This window comes from Staurois parvus, unplaced genomic scaffold (genome assembly GCF_062004578.1).
Source record: "Staurois parvus isolate SC_StPar_1 unplaced genomic scaffold, SC_StPar_1.0 ptg000232l, whole genome shotgun sequence".
In the NCBI taxonomy this organism is placed as follows: Eukaryota; Metazoa; Chordata; class Amphibia; order Anura; family Ranidae; genus Staurois; species Staurois parvus.
In genome coordinates this window covers 8,785,887-8,805,658 of record NW_028318028.1, presented here as the reverse complement: position 1 = coordinate 8,805,658, position 19,772 = coordinate 8,785,887, and the positions used below count along the sequence as shown (strand labels likewise).

Genomic DNA, 19,772 nt, shown 5'->3' with positions numbered 1-19,772 from the left:
CCTGTCAAATCTGATTAAACAGATCTGGTTGCAAATGAGCACACAGGACCAAATCTATGCCAGTGATGATACTCAGTGTACTCAGTGTTCAATAAAAAATACGCTATACCATATACACGATACTATATACACAATACTATACACACTATACCAGGGGTGTCCAAACTTTTTTCAAAGAGGGCCAGATTGGATGAAGTGAACATGGTGGAGGGCCGAACATTTTTCCGAACATTCTTTGAACCATTACAATTAAATGCAAATAAATTATTTTATGCCAAGTTAATTGCAAACGACATACTTTTCATTTCATAACACTAAGATCAACTGACAGCTGAGTTTTCACAATGTATTGATAATAAATTTAAAAAAAACTTACCTGCACTAATGTGAAGGGTGAAAAAGGTAGCTGGAGCTGAAGTCTCTGCTCAGCAGCCGGGAGGGGAAGAGACACTTCACGCTGGAAGCCCGGCCCTGATGTCACCGCCCTCTGTCGCTCCCAGCGCGGCGCAGTCACGCATGCGCACTACTCTCAAGCAGAAGACTGTCTGCCACAGAAGGGAGGGCCGTGGGAGGGCCACATTACACAGAGCAGGGAGGGCTGTTGGAGGGGCGTATTAAACTGACCCTCGGGCCGTAAATGGCCCGCGGGCCGGACTTTGGACATGCCTGCACTATACTATACACACTATACTATACACACTATACTATACACACTATACACACTATACTATATACACTATACTATATACACCATACTATATACACCATACTATATACACAATACTATATACACTATACTATACACACTATACACACTATACTATATACACTATACTATATACACCATACTATATACACCATACTATATACACCATACTATATACACAATACTATATACACTATACTATATACACAATACTATATACACTATACTATATACACTATACTATATACACTACACACTATACTATATACACAATACTATATACACAATACTATACACACTATACTATATACACTATACTATATACACCATACTATATACACTATACTATATACACTATACACACTATACTATATACACAATACTATATACACAATACTATACACACCATACTATATACACTATACTATATACACCATACTATATACACTATACTATATACACCATACTATATACACAATACTATATACACTATACTATATACACTATACTATATACACAATACTATATACACTATACTATATACACTATACTATATACACTATACACACTATACTATATACACAATACTATATACACAATACTATACACACTATACTATATACACTATACTATATACACCATACTATATACACAATACTATACACACTATACTATATACACAATACTATATACACCATACTATATACACAATACTATATACACCATACTATATACACAATACTATATACACTATACACACTATACTATATACACTATACTATATACACCATACTATATACACAATACTATATACACCATACTATATACACAATACTATATACACTATACACACTATACTATATACACTATACACACTATACTATACACACTATACTATATACACTATACTATACACACTATACTATATACACAATACTATATACACCATACTATATACACCATACTATATACACAATACTATATACACTATACACACTATACTATATACACAATACTATATACACAATACTATATACACAATACTATATACACAATACTATATACACTATACACACTATACTATATACACAATACTATATACACAATACTATATACACCATACTATATACACAATACTATATACACTATACACACTATACTATATACACCATACTATATACACAATACTATATACACTATACACACTATACTATATACACTATACTATATACACAATACTATATACACTATACTATATACACTATACACACTATACTATATACACTATACTATATACACAATACTATATACACTATACTATATACACCATACTATATACACAATACTATATACACAATACTATATACACTATACTATATACACTATACACACTATACTATATACACAATACTCTATACACTATACACACTATACTATATACACTATACTATATACACAATACTATATACACAATACTATATACACTATACACACTATACTATATACACTATACTATATACACCATACTATATACACAATACTATATACACTATACACACTATACTATACACACTATACTATATACACTATACTATACACACTATACTATATACACAATACTATATACACCATACTATATACACCATACTATATACACAATACTATATACACTATACACACTATACTATATACACAATACTATATACACAATACTATATACACAATACTATATACACAATACTATATACACTATACACACTATACTATATACACAATACTATATACACAATACTATATACACAATACTATATACACCATACTATATACACAATACTATATACACTATACACACTATACTATATACACCATACTATATACACAATACTATATACACTATACACACTATACTATATACACTATACTATATACACAATACTATATACACAATACTATATACACAATACTATATACACCATACTATATACACCATACTATATACACAATACTATATACACTATACACACTATACTATATACACAATACTATATACACAATACTATATACACCATACTATATACACAATACTATATACACTATACACACTATACTATATACACTATACTATATACACCATACTATATACACAATACTATATACACTATACTATATACACTATACACACTATACTATATACACTATACTATATACACAATACTATATACACTATACTATATACACCATACTATATACACAATACTATATACACAATACTATATACACTATACTATATACACTATACACACTATACTATATACACAATACTCTATACACTATACACACTATACTATATACACTATACTATATACACAATACTATATACACAATACTATATACACAATACTATATACACTATACACACTATACTATATACACTATACTATATACACCATACTATATACACCATACTATATACACAATACTATATACACTATACACACTATACTATATACACAATACTATATACACTATACTATATACACAATACTATATACACAATACTATATACACTATACTATACACACTATACTATATACACAATACTATATACACTATACTATACATACTATACTATATACACTATACTATATACACAATACTTTGGCTACCACAGTTTCAGTAATGACAGGACATTTTTTTTTTTTGGGGGGGGGGGGGTATACTTTTCAGTTCATTAGTCTTATCTATTGGATTTCTGAGTTGCTGCCAACTGAAGGCTTGGACTAGCCAAATCTAGTTGCTAATATTGTTTTTCAACAGAGAAATGCAAACAGTGTTTGTTTTTCTGAAAATACTAGATGGCAGACTGTCTTGCCATTCCACTAGCTTTAACCCATTCCGAATCATTGACCTGGAGCAAGGGAAGGTCAGAAAAAAAAAGTCCAAAGTCCTTATGTGTATTGTTGAAATGGATCAGTGATTCAAAATATTGAACCATTGAATTCCAGGATTCAATAACTGAAACATGACAGCCACGCAACTAGCATTTTCATGGAGCTCAGCAATGACAGCTTCCAAGATTTTTTCATACAGGTTGTCCTTCAGGAGTACACTTTTCACTTGTCTCGACAAACTTATGTTCATTCTGAACACCCAGCCGGGTGCAGAGGAATATAGGAAAATAGAAATTTCCTTGGTACTAGACGACTACACTGAATTAAAGGGACAATCCATGCAAACGTGATATGCTAGTTACAGGCAGAGCCTGGTGGGCTCAGGTAACCTCAGCCTTCCTAAATTTCTTTGATGCTCCACCAGTGACATCTATTTACCTTCATTTCTGACTCTGTTGTGTGTTCCAACTCTTCTTGTTATATTTATTTATTTCAGGTACTTATATAACGCTGGCAATTTACTCAGCGCTTTACATATATATATTGTACATTCACATCAGTCCCTGACCCTCAAGGGGTGTACAATCTAAGGTCCCTAACTCACATTCATACACACACATACTAGGGACAATTTAGACAGGAGCCAATTCACCTACCAGCATGTCTTTGGAGTTTGCAAGAAAACCGGAGTACCCGGAGAAAACCCACGCAGGCACAGGGAGAACACGCAAACTCCAGGCAGGAGGTGCCGTGGTTGGGATTTGAACCAACGACTCCAGTACTGCCAGACAGAAGTGCTAACCATTCAGCCACTGTGCTGCTCAGTCTTCATAGTGTAAAATGAAGAGGAATCCCAAAGGGAGAGTGAGAACCCCTCATAAAATCTCACTAAGACTTAGTTCAGAACAGACGTAATGCTTATCGCCCTCTGAAAAGTGATTTGTGGTGGATTGCTTTTTAGAGGGTGGTATAGCAACTTATTACAGGGTGGTATAGCAGCTGGTGACATGTATTGTTTGTGCGTTTTTTTTTTATTTTTACATTTCCAAATGGCAAACTTATATTTTGGGACCACATTGCGACTGCAAGCTGCACATTTGGCACACATTGTGTTGTGGTTCCATTAAATTTAAAGGGAAAATATGATAGGTGATGCCACCTGTCAAACTCTGCACTGAGTTAAAAATGCCACAGCTGCGGCATGTGTACAGCCTTGTATATACCGGCTGTCAGAGTCTGTCAAGAGGTCTAATTCTCCAGCACCTAGCATGTCTGACATTTTTAAAGATATTATACAAATTTAGGCTTTATCCATAGACTCAAGATTTAATAATACAATGGAAAAAGGAGTCCTGGTTGGTTGACCTTGATTAGCTGTTCCACTTCTACTTATGTTTTTGTAAATCTGTCCCTCTGTATGCTCATATATCATCAATACACCAGATATCATAAAACATTTATTGAAAATATCATTCTATAGTGACTGACAAAAGATGTCTATGTTGTTTAAGTTAATTTTATACAGTATCTTTACATTTCAGCTACGTAACATCAAACTGCACTTTATTTCTTAATAAATCTGAATAAATATCTTCAATAACCTTTACTTCAACTTTACATTTTAGCAAATTTAACATTGTCCAGCAATGCCTCTTCAAATCCATTGTAATCAGTAGTGCTAAAATACATCCTGGCTGTAACAGAATTGCTTAAAAAAAAGCTATAAAATCAACATTACATAAATACATAATAGCTTTTAAAGTGCTCTAAACAAAATAACCACTAGATGTCACCCTCACATAGCTTTTTATGTCATATAGAGCTTGCCCTGACATGCTGTGGTCCCTGGGTGACAGTGGACTATATCACCCCACAATGCTCTGCACAGCAGAAAGCAGATGTAGAGTGAGTGTCTATACAAGGTTTACAGATAATTTAAAAACAAAAATCAACAATACAAATTTTGGTAAATGAACACATTAAATGCATTCTATTGCACAGTGCTGTCCGTTTGACATGTTTTAGGCACTGGGGGGCTGAAGAGGGAAACTTACAGATGAAGAGCACAGGAAGGGCTTGACATGTGTGATGATGCTGCAGATAAATGTTGGATGAATGAATGATAAATCACAAGAGTAGCCAAACAGAATTACAAAGATGTTAGCAGGTAAAATAATTGTATGTATTTTCATTGTTCATTTAACTGTTTGGCTAGAATTCTAAATGAAAGCAATTCCAATATTACTAAGCAGAACTTTCCCAAATAACCCCCCCCCCCCCAACATTAGCATACTTTAGAGGCTGTCAGCAGCTATGCCACATTTTAAAGAGGTTTTGTCACTTTCTAGGGATACTTTGTTGTGTCATAGTTCTGTGGGGTGATATAAACCCAACATATACAAAGCTGAGGCACTTTCTTTTATATCTGCATTATCAACACATTCTTACATTTCAATGTTGTGCCTTTCAATAATTGATACATATCAGTGTGGAAAGACCAGGCACGTTAATAAATTACAAAAAAAAAAACAACAAAGAAACAAAAAAAAACATTTCAGTACCATATGCATAGATCTAAAAAACTGGTACATTTCCTGGGTCAATATTTCCAGAGGGTTTTAGAAGTCAAGTAAAGCTGACCACTGTTCATCCAGCAATGTTCAAGTCTCGGTTGTACTCTTCATGTAATGCACGTAGTGACCAGCAGGGGCTCTAGATCTCAAAAGTCTTTACTGTGTAAGGCAGTGAACCAGAAATCCTACTGACTTTTGCGCCATAGTCCATATTAAAAAGGGGAGCCAGATACAACATAGCGATTGTCTTTTCTTAGGTAATATATACCCTGCAAAACAAAATATATATTAGCTGAAGTAGGATTCAATATCTTAGCATAAACTGTTATTCTTTAAATGCAGAACAAAATGGGGAAATTTTAGTAAAATGGAATCAGGTGGAATCTGGTACAACTGTGCATAGTAACCAATCAGCTTCTTTTCCCAGCTTGATTAAAAAAGAGGAAATGCCGGATGCTGATTGTTTGCCATTGTTGGTTGATTGGTTGACATTAATGAATAGTAAATGTGGCTAATGCAGGCCATAGATGGGTCAAAAATCGGCCGATTTTTCAGCTGAAAATAAAATCGGCCGATTTTTGGATCGTTAGTGGGTTAATAGGTCGGCCGTTTTTTGGTATTTTGGCAGATTTTTTTTATCGGTAAAGTTGGAAAAAGATCAGCCGATTTTCACGGCAATTATGGGCAAATCGTCCGATCTTTTTACCGATAAAAAAGCTGCGCATGAGCAGTGACCTGCAAGAGGAAGACAAAAAGAAGAAGAAGAGGATGAAGAAGAGGATGTAGAAGAAGAGGATGAAGGAGAAGAAGAAGAGGATGAAGAAGAAGAGGATGAAGAAGAAGAAGAAGAAGAGGATGATGAAGAAGAAGAGGAAGAAGAAGAGGATGATGATGAAGAAGAAGAGGATGAAGAAGAAGAAGAAGAGGATGAAGAAGAGGATGAAGAAGAAGAGGATGAAGAGGATGAAGAAGAAGAGGATAAAGAAGAAGAAGAGGATGAAGAAGAGGATGAAGCAGAGGATGAAGAAGAAGAAGACGATGAAGAAGAAGAAGAGGATGAAGAAGAAGAGGATGAAGAAGAAGAAGAAGAGGAAGAAGAAGAGGAAGAAGAAGAGGATGAAGAAGAAGAAGAGGATGAAGAAGATGAAGAAGAGGATGAAGAAAAAGAAGAATTCCAGTCCTGCAAAAAGTGTCCCTGCAGAGAGCTCCGCTATTTCTTTGACAGTTCCTTGACATTTATAGCGGCTGCAACAATGTATCTGTTTCCGAATAAAAACATCTGTATCCGAAATGGATACAAATAGATACAATGTTGCAACCGCTATAAATGTCAAAGAACTGCCAAAGAAATAGCGGAGCTCTCTGCAGAGACACTTTTTGCCGGCTGTAGACGGGATGAAAATCGTCCAATTTTTTTTACCATTCCTGGTAATGTCGGCCAATTGAACAACCGATTTTTCGTTTTTTTAAAGAAAAATCGGCCGGTTTTCTCCCCATCTATGGCCTGCATAAGTGTTAAAGTGGTATGAAACTGAAAAACAAACATGTAATATATTGTAGCTTCCCACATGGAAGAAAAATATATTTTAAATATATTTAAAAAATATACTTCCCAAATATATTGACATATATTTGAAATACTACAGTTTTGGCTGTATTCAATAAATTTCGAAATATATTTCAATATATTTCAATATATATATATATATATATATATATATATATATATATATATATATATATATATATATATTACAAAATATATGAAAATATTTTTAAACATAATAAGAAATATAAACATATAAAAAAGTCATTTTAAAATATATTTTTACATATATTTGTAAATGCATTATAAAAATTTAGATTAAATGTATTTTTAAAGACATACAGTATATATTAAAATGTATTTTTAAAAATATTTTTCATATATTTTGTAATATATAAAAATATATAGTGATCTAGGTGGATCCCTTTGAGAACGTGCGTGTGTACGAAATGCATCAGCGGGGAGGCTATATGCTAACGTCATGCCGCCGCATCCATGTGATGGTCCCGTGGCTATCTTTGTAAGTGCTTTTGATCCATTGATGATTTTATGCTCCACGTGGTTGCTATCTTTTTAATAAAACATACTACATTATATGATACTGTCTCCGGGCTCGGTCTATGAGCTTACCCTCTAGGAGGAATCCCTTTCCTTGGGTCACCGTGGGTTAGAGATGGAGACTTGACTACTCTACTTTTGATTGTTCATTTGGAGTATCACTGGCTTCTTGAGAGATCCCACCTTCAACCGGGTCACTGGCAGGAGGAACAGTCATATACACCCCTTAGTGTCATTCCGCTCTTGGCTTGCTTGCTACTTACTTCTGGTGAGTGCATTATGGTGGAGGTGCAGTGCAGAAGTCACAGAAGTCACTACATTTTGTTGATTTGATCACATCTCTGTTTTTGGGACTATTATGATATTTAGAGCACTTATATATTTTCATTTGTTGTTATACCGTCCATTTTGTTTCTTCATTGGAGCATTCACAATTCCCTATTTCTTTTTTATAATGTTTCCGTTCTCTTTTACTATCACATTGGTCATCATTGATTATAACACACATTTTTATTAGTGCTGCACATTGATATTATACATATCATGAAATATATTGAATACGGCCAAAATTGTAGTATTCCAAATATATGTAAATATATTTGGGAAGAATATCATTAAAGTATATTTAAAATATATTTTTTTCTTCCATGTGGGTTGCCAATCCTTAAATGTGGTGGCTGCATTAGTTTGCTTTTTCCCCTTTATTTTGGTGATCTGGCCAGAAAGTCTGGTATTTTTCAACTTCCTTTAACAGATCAAGCTGTTCAGCCAAAGTGTCAGTTAGAGGGTTAAGACAAACCATTTACTACTGACAGGGGTGCATACAATGGTCAGCTTTTATTAATTTATGTATTTAAGAAAACAAAAAGCTGTTAATGTAACTGATTAAAATGTGTTAGATGGAGCTCAGCTTCAGAGACAGTCTAAGTAAGACATGAAGTATGTTACTGGCCAGATCACCAGGTGAAAATAAAGGAAAAACAGCCTAAAAAAGAAAACTAATGCAGCCACCACAATTTAGCATTGGCAAGCTGAAATACTGTATATTACATTTGTGTTAGTAGGTTTAAACAGAGACTGAGACAAGGTGGGTATATAGAGTGTAACCAGAGATACCTATAGTATCTGTAATTATGACAATCTCTGCTAACAATCCGGAGACAACGAGTGAAGCAGCTTTTGATGAAGAAGTGTGGCTTTCCATTGAATCCAAGCAGACTGAGCCACCAACTGCAGGTTTGATCATTTCTGTGGGCTTCATACATGCTTACCCCTGCTTCTAATTTGTGAGAGTATACTGGATGTTACAGTTCAAACAAAAACTAAAAGACTGATTTCAGGTTAGCTCTGGAAATTCACACAGTCCTTATTTCTTTTATGGAAGCGGTCAATACCTGAACTTTATTTTACTTATTATTATAAAATGGTCATCAATATCCTTCTAACCCAAGATTTGGTCTTTTACTGGAGGAGCAAAGAATAACAGGAAAGGCAAATAAGGGAGAAGGTAAAGATAATGAAATGGTTGGAGAATTTGGTGTTTTTTTTTCGAATACGTGCATATGGAATGTTTTCTTTTTTTTTGCTAGCCTGAAGTTTTGCTTTACCATAAAAAAAATCCAGATCTTGGGAAATCTTTTGTGGTCAGCTATAAATGAATCAGAGTGAATGTCCTTCATTCACTGTGTAAACTATTTGTTGGCAAATGTATGGTGAATCTTGAGTGAGTCATATCATATACAGTGCTCAGCATAAGTATGGGCAGCACAGTGGCTAAATGGTTAGCATTTCCACCTGGCAGTACTAGGGTCGTTGGTTCAAATCCCAGCCATGTAACCACCTGCCTAGAGTTTGCATGTTCTCCCTGTGCCTGTGTGGGTTTCCTCTGGGTACTCCGGTTGCTCCCACACTCCAAAAAACATGCTGGTAGGTTAATTGGATCCTGTCTAAATTGGCCCTAGTATGTGTATGTATGAATGTGAGTTAGGGACCTTAGATTGTACACCCCTTGAGGGTTAGGGACTGATGTGAATGTACAATATATAAATATATGTGTAAAGCGCTGCGTAAATTGACAGCGCTATATAAGTACCTGAAATAAATAAATAAGTGAGTACACCCCAACAGATTTCTCAGAAAACCTTTCCTTTCAGAATCATTTTTTATGGGACACTTTACTTCAAAATACTCCCACAATTGCGTGTCATTGATTGCAAACACGATTTGTTAATTTGCACACATAAAAAATATTTTTCCTAACAAATTAATTCAAGACCATGTTGTAAAAATGAATACACCCCAATGAAAGTCTTAAGGCTCGTTCACACTTGACTTTATTTCTTACTCTTGCCAAACGCCCCTATAGCTCCTCAAACGCTCCCCAAACGCCTATAATGAAGTTATAGCTATAGCACTGTTGGCAAGTGGTTAAACAGGTGTCCAGCAGACAGTTTATTCTAAAATAGTGTTACTTAACAAAGAAAACCCCTCCCATTTCCTGCTGTCAGAAATGGCACCACATGGAAGAGAAAGGTCACAAGACTTGAGAAAGAAAATAATTCTTTACACAAGAAAGGTGAAGGTTAAAAGAAGATCAGCAAAGGTTTACTTATCAGTCAGAATACTGTAGTAAAAGTGATACAAAAATTTAACAAAGATGGAACTGCAACCATCTCACAGAGACATCCAGGTTAACACCTCGACAGGAGCATCTACTGATGAGAAGAGTTGAAGAAAATCACCATGCAAGTTCATTGCAGTTAGCTAAAGAAGTAGAAAACCAAACTGGGGTGAATGTTTCCTGTGACACCATACGATGTACACTGCAGAGGAATGGCATGCATGGGTGTCATCCACAAAGGAAGCCTCTCCTAAAGCCTATGCAAAAAAAAAGCCTGCCTAGAATTTGCCAGGGCCCATGCTGATAAAACACTACTGGGACTCTGCACTCTGGAGTGAAATGTTTTTGGAACAGATGGCTTCAAAACTGTTTGGCGTCGCAAAGGAGAGGAGGACAAAATGCATGGCGCCTACAGTGAAACATGGTGGTGGCAGTGTCTTTCTGTGGGGCTGCATTAGTGCTGCTGGTGTCGGGGAGCTGCATTTCATTGATGATATCATGAATTCACAGATATACCGCTCTCTATTGAAAGAGAAGATGCTATCATCATTCCGTGCCCTTAGTTTTCATGCAATTTTGCAACATGACAATGATCCAAAACACACATTTAAGATCAATGTTGCATTTCTAAAGAAGAACAGCGTGAAAGTGATTCAGTGGCCAAGTATGTTTCCTGATCTGAACCAAAATGAACACTTATGGGGAATTCTGAAGAGACAAGTTGAGCATCACTCTCCATCCAGCATCCAGGTTCTAAAAAAGGTTGTTCTTGAAGAATGGAAAAATATTGATGTTGTAATATGTCACCAACTTGTTCATTCCATGTCTAGAACATTTAGTGCTGTCCTTACAAAAGGTCATACAAAATACATAATACTAGATGTAGTAGTTTTTGTTGTGGGGTGTATTCATTTTTGCATCAACTACTTTGAGTAAAACTGAAGATTTTGTAATCTAAGCTATATAATAAACCTTACTGTCATATAATGCCAACATTTTGGAAATTGTTCTTGGGATCATTAAGATATTGACTAAAATCTTAATTTTCAAAAGGGGTGTACTCATTTATGTTGAGCATTGCATCATATCATAAGTTGACCACTTATAATATGATCCCTTACACAGACCCTACATTATACATTTTTTTCATTCAACCAATGGGTCAAACAAAACCAAATTTGCTGATTCCCCCATCCACCCTTTCGAGGTGAATGGGGGATTTATTTCTGCTGATTTGATGTGTTCTGGTGGTGGGGAGCTATCCCCACAATGATCACAGAACACAATGATCAGTGTTGTCTGTCTGGCTATAACCAGAGGCCCTGAAGATTGTGTGCTGTCAAGGCCTTGAAAGATCTTTTAGTGCTTGATTTGTTACATAACATTAAACCACCATATTATATTTATGGTGCCCCTTAGCCATCCAAATATAAAGACTATGTCTATATGGACTCTGATAAATGGCGCATACTTCATCCTTGTCTACATGTAGTCAGTATGGCCATAGAGAACCTTTAACATGACCAAAGAGCAAAATGTCTGCTGTGTGCATTACTGTGCACAGTAGTGCTAGGGTTAATTTATATGTACAGACTGCAAGTGGACACAAGCAAGGCTCCATACAACATTCCAAGGTCTTAGGAACTGTGTGAGTACCTGTGTACATAGCCCATAAAAGTGGGGAGAGGAGAAGCTTGTAGGACAAGGTAGCTGAAAGCAAGGAAAGTAAAGAAGCCATTGCTTACCATTGATATTGTTCCAATAAGAAGAAATATTCCCAACGCAACAGCCAAAGAAATGACAATGACCTTCCATGGAGCCAGAGCATTTTCTGATGAAAGGTCTGTGGCATCTAAAAGAAGATTTCAGGGTTACTTCAGAGACTCATTCTTTAAGGAGTCATAATTTATTCTACTTTTCACTACCTTTTTTATACCTATAGACACTTACTTGTTGTGTTGTTTGTAGATGAACCGGCCTCTGTTATAGAAGACGACTTTGTATAAGTGCTAGAAAAATGTTGTGTACTGGAGGCTGTAGTGGAAGATGTTTCAGTAGAAGTTGCTCTTGTACTAGTGCCTAGAGATACTGAATTGCTTGAGGATGTTGATGAGGCTACATTTTTTATGGTAACTGATGCACTTCTGGTGCTATCGCTAAAAGATGTTAAAGGGCTATTGGTTGATGCTGTTTGGACATTTGTATCATTACTGGATGAGGTAGACATATCACCAGGTGTTGCTGCTGTTGATGATATTGTAAATTTATTTACAGTTGTTGCCGGACTGCTGGCAAGGTTACTTGGAGATGCTAAGCTTCTGGTTGAAGCTGTCTGATCAGTGGTATAATTGCCAGAAGTGGTTGGTATGCTGTTAATAGTTGTTCCAGTTAGTATTGAACTAGACATTGTGCTTTTAGTAGTTATGGGTGGAGAACTTGTAATTGTTTGGGCAGATAAAGCACTACTAAGACTTGATGTTGGTTGGGTGCTCATATCACTACTGGAAGATGCCATGCTGGTATTTTGGGTTGATGGTGATGATCGTGATGATACAAAACTTAGTGGAACATTACTGGTAGATGCCTCTGTACTACTAGTTGTAGCTTCATTGGTACTGGTTTCCTTAATGACAGTAGTCAACATGCTACCCACAGCGGTGTTGGAGGGTGTTGTGCTGTTAGCTTCTGCTGGCTGGATAATGGTATCATTACCAGAAGAAGAGATTATGCTACTTGATGTTGGTAATGAGGACACTCTATTTTCAACAGTTGTTGGTGAATTACTAGGAACCTCTGTGGGAGAAATTACCGTTCCAGTGGTTGTTAGTGGATATGTACTGGTATTATTGGGAAAAGAAGAAATACTACTGGTCCTTGGTGGGTGTGGACTGGAGGCTGTGATTGTATTAGATATGTTAGTGGTTGCATCTGTCCTGGCAGTTGAATCAGAAAGACTTGACACTGTTGATGCTGCAACACTAGATGATGGATCTCTACTATGTGATAGAGGCTGAGATGTCTCTGATGTAGGTTGAACAATGTTCTGTGTAGTTTCAGACGTATTAAATGCTGGTTTAATACTAGTTGTCAATGGCTGGTTGCTTGAACTAGTGATCTCATTAGTAGCTGGTGCTGTAGTAGAAAGAGTGTTGGTATTTACCGATATATTCATACTAGTTGAAGTAGTGTGTATGTTGACATCCACAATGCTGGAGGATGTAGCTGAACTTGAAGTACTTGAAGCCATTTCTGATGTACTTATAGTAACTGGTTTGCTACTGGTAATGATACTGTCCATGCTACTAGATGCAGCTTGAGTTCTTGGGTCATGGCTAGAAGTAGGTGCTGAAGTACTAGGAATTGTATCTGTGCTTTTTGGTGCTGGTTCAGAATTGGTTAATGTTGGATTGTTACTAGTGTGGTCTAATGTTGAAGCTGACATATCAAAGTATATAGTTGTGTTATTGGCTGATACTGGCTGGAGTGTGTTTGCTGTTGGTTGTATACTGCTGTTATCGGAAGCTACTGTTTCACCCACTGTTAATTTTGGTGCACTCACGGGTGTTGTGAGACTGTTATTTGTAGCTGGTTCCTTGTTTGCTGAAGTTAGCTTGCTGCTGACATCAATACTAGGAGTTGTCATACTCATGGCAATTGCATCTGATATGCTGGAAGAGGTGCTATCACTAGGCAGGTGAGTGGGTGACGCAGGTTCCATAATAGTGTTTATGCTGGAAGAAGTAATGCCACTTGGGTTTGATACTGATGTAGATGGCAATGATACTATCTCATTTGTTGTAAGTAGAGAACTGCTTGTAATACTTGAGAATGATGTTGTGCCATTGCTGAACTCATCTGGTGTTGTCTCAAAAGTGGTTGTTTCCGGTAAGATGCTGGTATCAATGTAGGTAGTAGTCTCTGTGCCTGATTGGGTGTCTGTTTCAATGAAAGAAGAAGTTGTTGCAAAGGCACCTTCTGGTTGGCCACTAGCATCAAGTGTTGTTGGTGAATCAGTTGACCTCCCCAAGATTATTGTGGATATAGTGCTGAGGATAGACTCAGGTGACTCAGATGACTGGGCTTCAACATGATGGCCTGCAATACATTAGATTTTATACTATATTATAAAGACATACAATAATAATACTTCCATAATGAATATCTACTTAAACTGTTTAGCCAAGACAAGTAAGGATTAGGTTTTCAGCTTTTGTAGAACTGCCATTCCCAGTGTTCCCCGCCTACCAAAGAGAAAGTGATAGGGAATGCTGGGAAATATAGGTTCATAATAGCTTAGTGCTTGCCTATCAGAACTTTACACTGTGACTCAAACTACATATTTCTAAATTTTGCCAAACTGTATGCCACATTTAGGTATCACTGAACTACACAAAGTATCGGTATATAAAAAAAACTTTGTATGATAAGAGTGTGAAAAGGTTAGCGTCTGCAGATTTGCCAAGTGTCCCCCTTCCAATGCGGACAAAGACAAAAAAAATGTTTATAATACAGTGAAGAATGGTTAGAACTTCTGATTGTGTTTTCACTGGCATCTGTGCCTTTCTGGTGATAACTGCAGCCTTCAGGGACAGACACTGATGGGAAAATCTCTACAGTAAGATCATAGAGAAATAAACATTTTGGGCAGAGTTTTAAAGGCAAACTTATTATGATACAAATACTAGCAAGCATATGTGAGATTATCATATTAACCACATGCCGCCCAGCCACTGTAGAAATACGGCGGCAGGGCGGCACGGCTGGGCAAAAGCACATTTTTAAAACGTGTGTTTTGTAAACAGGTAGGGGGCGCGTGCGAGGCGCGCTGCCGCCCTACCTGTCCCGCCGATCACAGCCGTGGATGTCAGTCGCCGGGTCACAGCCGGTCATTACCGACTATGTCCCGGCGATCGCCTGCAATCTCTGACAGAGAGCACAGCTGCAGTAGGTGTGCTTTTTGTCAGTTCCCTGACAGCTCCTGACACGCTGATCAGGACAGAAGAGTTTCTCTCTCCCGATCAGCAGTGTTCCCTGCAGTACACACCCCTGCCCCCTAGTAAAACACTCCCCTCACACAGTTAACCCTTTCCCTGAATAATAAACTTAACCCCTTCCTCCCCAGTGCCATTAGTACAGTGTCAGTGTTTTTTTTTTGCACTGATTTTGTATTTTTGTGTTTTTTTTGTATTGGTGTCACTGGGGATGTCAGTGACCCCAAGTCAGTACCCCCCAATGTCAGAATGTCCGCCGCAGTCCCGCAGTCCCGCAGTCCCGCCATAAGTCGCTGATCGCCGCCATAAGTCACTGATCGCCGCCATAAGTCGCTGATTGCCGCCATTATTAGTATAAAAAAAAACTAAAAATCCCAGTATCTTTCCCGCCATTTGTAAATGCTATAACTTTCAGATAAACCAATTAATTTACACATACTGGGTTTTTTTTTTAGCAAAGACATGTCGCAGAATGCATTTTGGCAGAAATTTATGCTTAAATTTGATTTTTAAATTTTTTTTTACTGGACATGTTTTATAGCAAAAAGTCCAAAATATTGTTTTTTTTTCTCAAAATTGTCAGCCTTTTTTTTATAGCACAAAAAATAAAAACCGCACAGGCGATCAAATACCGTTGAAAGAAAGCTCAATTTGTGGGGGAAAAAAGGATGTAAATTTCATTTATGTACCATATTGCATGACCGCGCAATTGTCCGTTAAACTAGCGCAGCGCTGTATAGCAAAAAAATGGCGTAAATTGCAGTATCTATTCCATAGTTTGTAGACTCTATAACTTTCACACAAAGCAATCAATATACACTTATTGGGATTTTTTTGACCAAAAACATGTAGCAGAATACATTTTGGCCTAAATTTATAACCAACTTTGAGTTTACTATATATTTTTTATAGCTGAAAGTAAAAAATATTGTTTTTCTTCAAAATTTTTGGCCTTTTTTTGTTTATAGCGTGAAAAATAAAAAGCGCACAGGTGATCAAATACCACCGAAAGAAAACACTATTTGTGTGAAAAAAAGGACGTAAATTTCGTTTGGGTGCAGCATTGCATGACCGCGCAATTATCAGTTGAATTAGTGCAGCGCCGAGTAGCAAAAAGAGGCCTGGTCATTAAGGGGGGTAAATCCTCTGGAGGTCAAGTGGTTAAATTACTTTGGATTTTGATATATGGGAGATGCTACTGCTGCCATTAGATGTCCCACTACATGAGCTGCATGCCTGTTCTGGCACAGTGGTTCACTATATAAGCCATATAATCAGACATCCAGGGAACTAAAATGTTTTATTCAGCATTTGCTTTACCTATATTGATATCCAGACAGGTGTCATATGAATTATACCTGAGAACATTCCATAGAAGAATTGATTTGTTATGTGACCTTGATTGTCACAACTACTCCTTGTAATTCATATAGTAAGGAGTCACTATCATTAGTTTCAATGCTCATGGCCGATTTTTTGTCATCCAAAGTGTAAAGAAATATACAAAAATTACAGCAGAAAAAAGACCGAGTGGTCCATTGAGTCTGCCCGTTTTTAAAGGTCTCTATAGTATAATTCTTATCTTTTCTTGAATAGTATTTTTGAATACATTGTCATTCAACAATAGGTGTCTGAAGCAGGGGCGGACTGACCATTGGGAAACTCGCTCACTGCCCGAGGGCCCGGGGTCAGTAGGGGGCCCCATGAGATGCCCCTGGTACCTTTTTCATAGGCTTTTTTGAGTTTGGGCAAGGACACAGTTCCCCATGATCCCCTATTGCCCGGGGGCCCCATGAGTTGTCAGTCTGCCCCTGGTCTGAAGGTGAACAAGTTCTGCTGTGGTCCATCTTTAAAAATACCATAATGTCCTGTGATACCAGTGTAACTGGTGCATCCTGTATTAAATATCTATTTGAAAAATCTAGATTTTACATAAATAGAAGAAAAAGGAATTCAACATTATAGTTCCCCTTTAAGAGGGCCTACCTATATAAGTTAAGGTGGAAACACAAATAAAAAAAAATGTGTTACAACATGGCTATTTGAGTAGTAACATTTAACTACTATCACTAATGTCATATAAAAATGAAAAGTCTATACAATGTTATAAGCAGACATTGCACTAAAATGCAAGGTCTGCTTAGGTGTCTACGACATTGGAAGAGAATCATAAAAAAGACTTACCTTACCTAACCAAGTGGGATTTTTTGTGGGATCCTAGAAAAGTTGAGGATCCCAAATTCTGCAAAAAATTCCCCTGCACAGAGCAGTAGTGTCCTCCCCATGAGAACTGAGGCCCTGAGCTTTCCTAAGATCCCTCTGTGAGGCCCAGCATCATCAGGGACATGAAGTGGGAAGCATCTGGAAGTAAGGTAAGTATTCCTAATGCATTTTCTTTTAATGTGATCTTTTTTATTTCTATTTATGTTTGTATTTGTAATTTTATTGTGATTTTTGTGAACGAAGCTTGGGGGGCAGCCACATAGGCAGAACTTCCTTATTAGTGCAAGATCTGCTTTAAACAGAAACTCCACTTTTGTTGAAAAAAGAAAAAAACTTTTCCCTCTGGGTGATCAATGTGCATTGCAAGGATTTTACCAAACTCTGTAGCAGTACTTAAGAAAAAGCTGTATGTTCCTCTATGTCCTTGGAATACTGATTCCTGAATGGGGGCATCTGTGTTCAATTTAATCAGCTGATGCACTGTTCTTATGAAGAAAGTTATGATATTTGCATCCCTTAGGAAGCATCTCGCTAAAAAAAATATGTTGTTTCTATTGCAGAGGATGCCTAATATCTCACTTGTATCTTAGTGCAGACTTCTGGGAAAATCAGTGAGATAATCATACAAATGGATAATTACATGTCTAAGGAAATAGGTGGGCAAGTTGCCATATTGCATTGAATTTTACAGAAAATTACAGTGGCTACAGAATGAAAAGAAAATATCATTTTTAATAGCATTACTTACAATATGGATTGTGTATCAAATGTATATGCTATTTTTATTTGCTATATTTCTTTTCAAAAAAGTGGAGTTACCCTTGAAGAAGTAAAAGAGTCAAATCAGATTCATTTAAAGTAAATATCTCTTTAACCTGGACACATCAATAGAGTAAGTATATAAGCAATAGTTATTTTCAACAAAAACTGAAAGTAAAAAAAATCATATCAAGGGATATAGACAGCTGAAGTTATATATTCTGATCATCCCAATAAGGGACATGTCTTTTAGCCAGATAGATAGATACATAGATAGACAGAGCAATGTTAACTCACCAGTTATAAGTAAAAGTAACACCAAATGTGTAACATGCAACCCAGAGTACTTCATAGTGATTCTTGCAGTATAAGTTCCTATAAACAGCTGGGCGATACTTTATAAAATGGAAAATGATTCCCAGACCCCGATTAGAATTTTATATGCTATGATTAATTGGGAGGGAGGGGGAGATGACATCATTCCTGACCTCAGTGCTGAGCTCAGAGGCTGAGCCATCTCTTCACCAGTCTGTGCAGAGCCCACTCTACTACACAATAGGTGATGCACTGAGAGAAGGGCGTGTCCTCAGTGAAGTGCTCTCTTGTTCCTGGAATAGGGCTCTTTATCTCATTGCAGGGTGTAACTGTTTATATACACAGAGATAAACTGTACTCAAGAACAATACACAGAATAAATGAGAGTTTATGGAGAGATTCAGACATATAGAGATAGATAGATTAATAGATAGATAGATAGATAGATAGATAGATAGATAGATAGATAATTTGATAGGTAATAGAAAGATAAATAATAATAGACAATAATAATAATAATAAGATACATACATAAATATGCATACATTATAAACATACACAAATAGATAGATAATACATAGAACAATAAT

At 36.4% G+C, this 19,772-nt stretch overlaps 1 protein-coding gene across 1 annotated transcript; it reads right to left on the bottom strand.

The window, feature by feature from the left end:
• Positions 1–5,037: 5,037 nt before the first annotated feature.
• On the bottom strand, positions 5,038–19,234 carry LOC149460350 (uncharacterized). The gene is made up of 4 exons (XM_089679940.1): positions 19,165–19,234; positions 12,845–14,989; positions 12,640–12,746; positions 5,038–6,439 (listed from the first exon to the last, which is right to left on the bottom strand). Exons 1-4 carry the CDS (start codon positions 19,217–19,219, stop codon positions 6,383–6,385), a joined length of 2,364 nt encoding a protein of 787 aa, XP_089536066.1. The 5' UTR covers positions 19,220–19,234; the 3' UTR covers positions 5,038–6,382.
• Between the last annotated feature and the right edge of the window lie 538 nt (positions 19,235–19,772).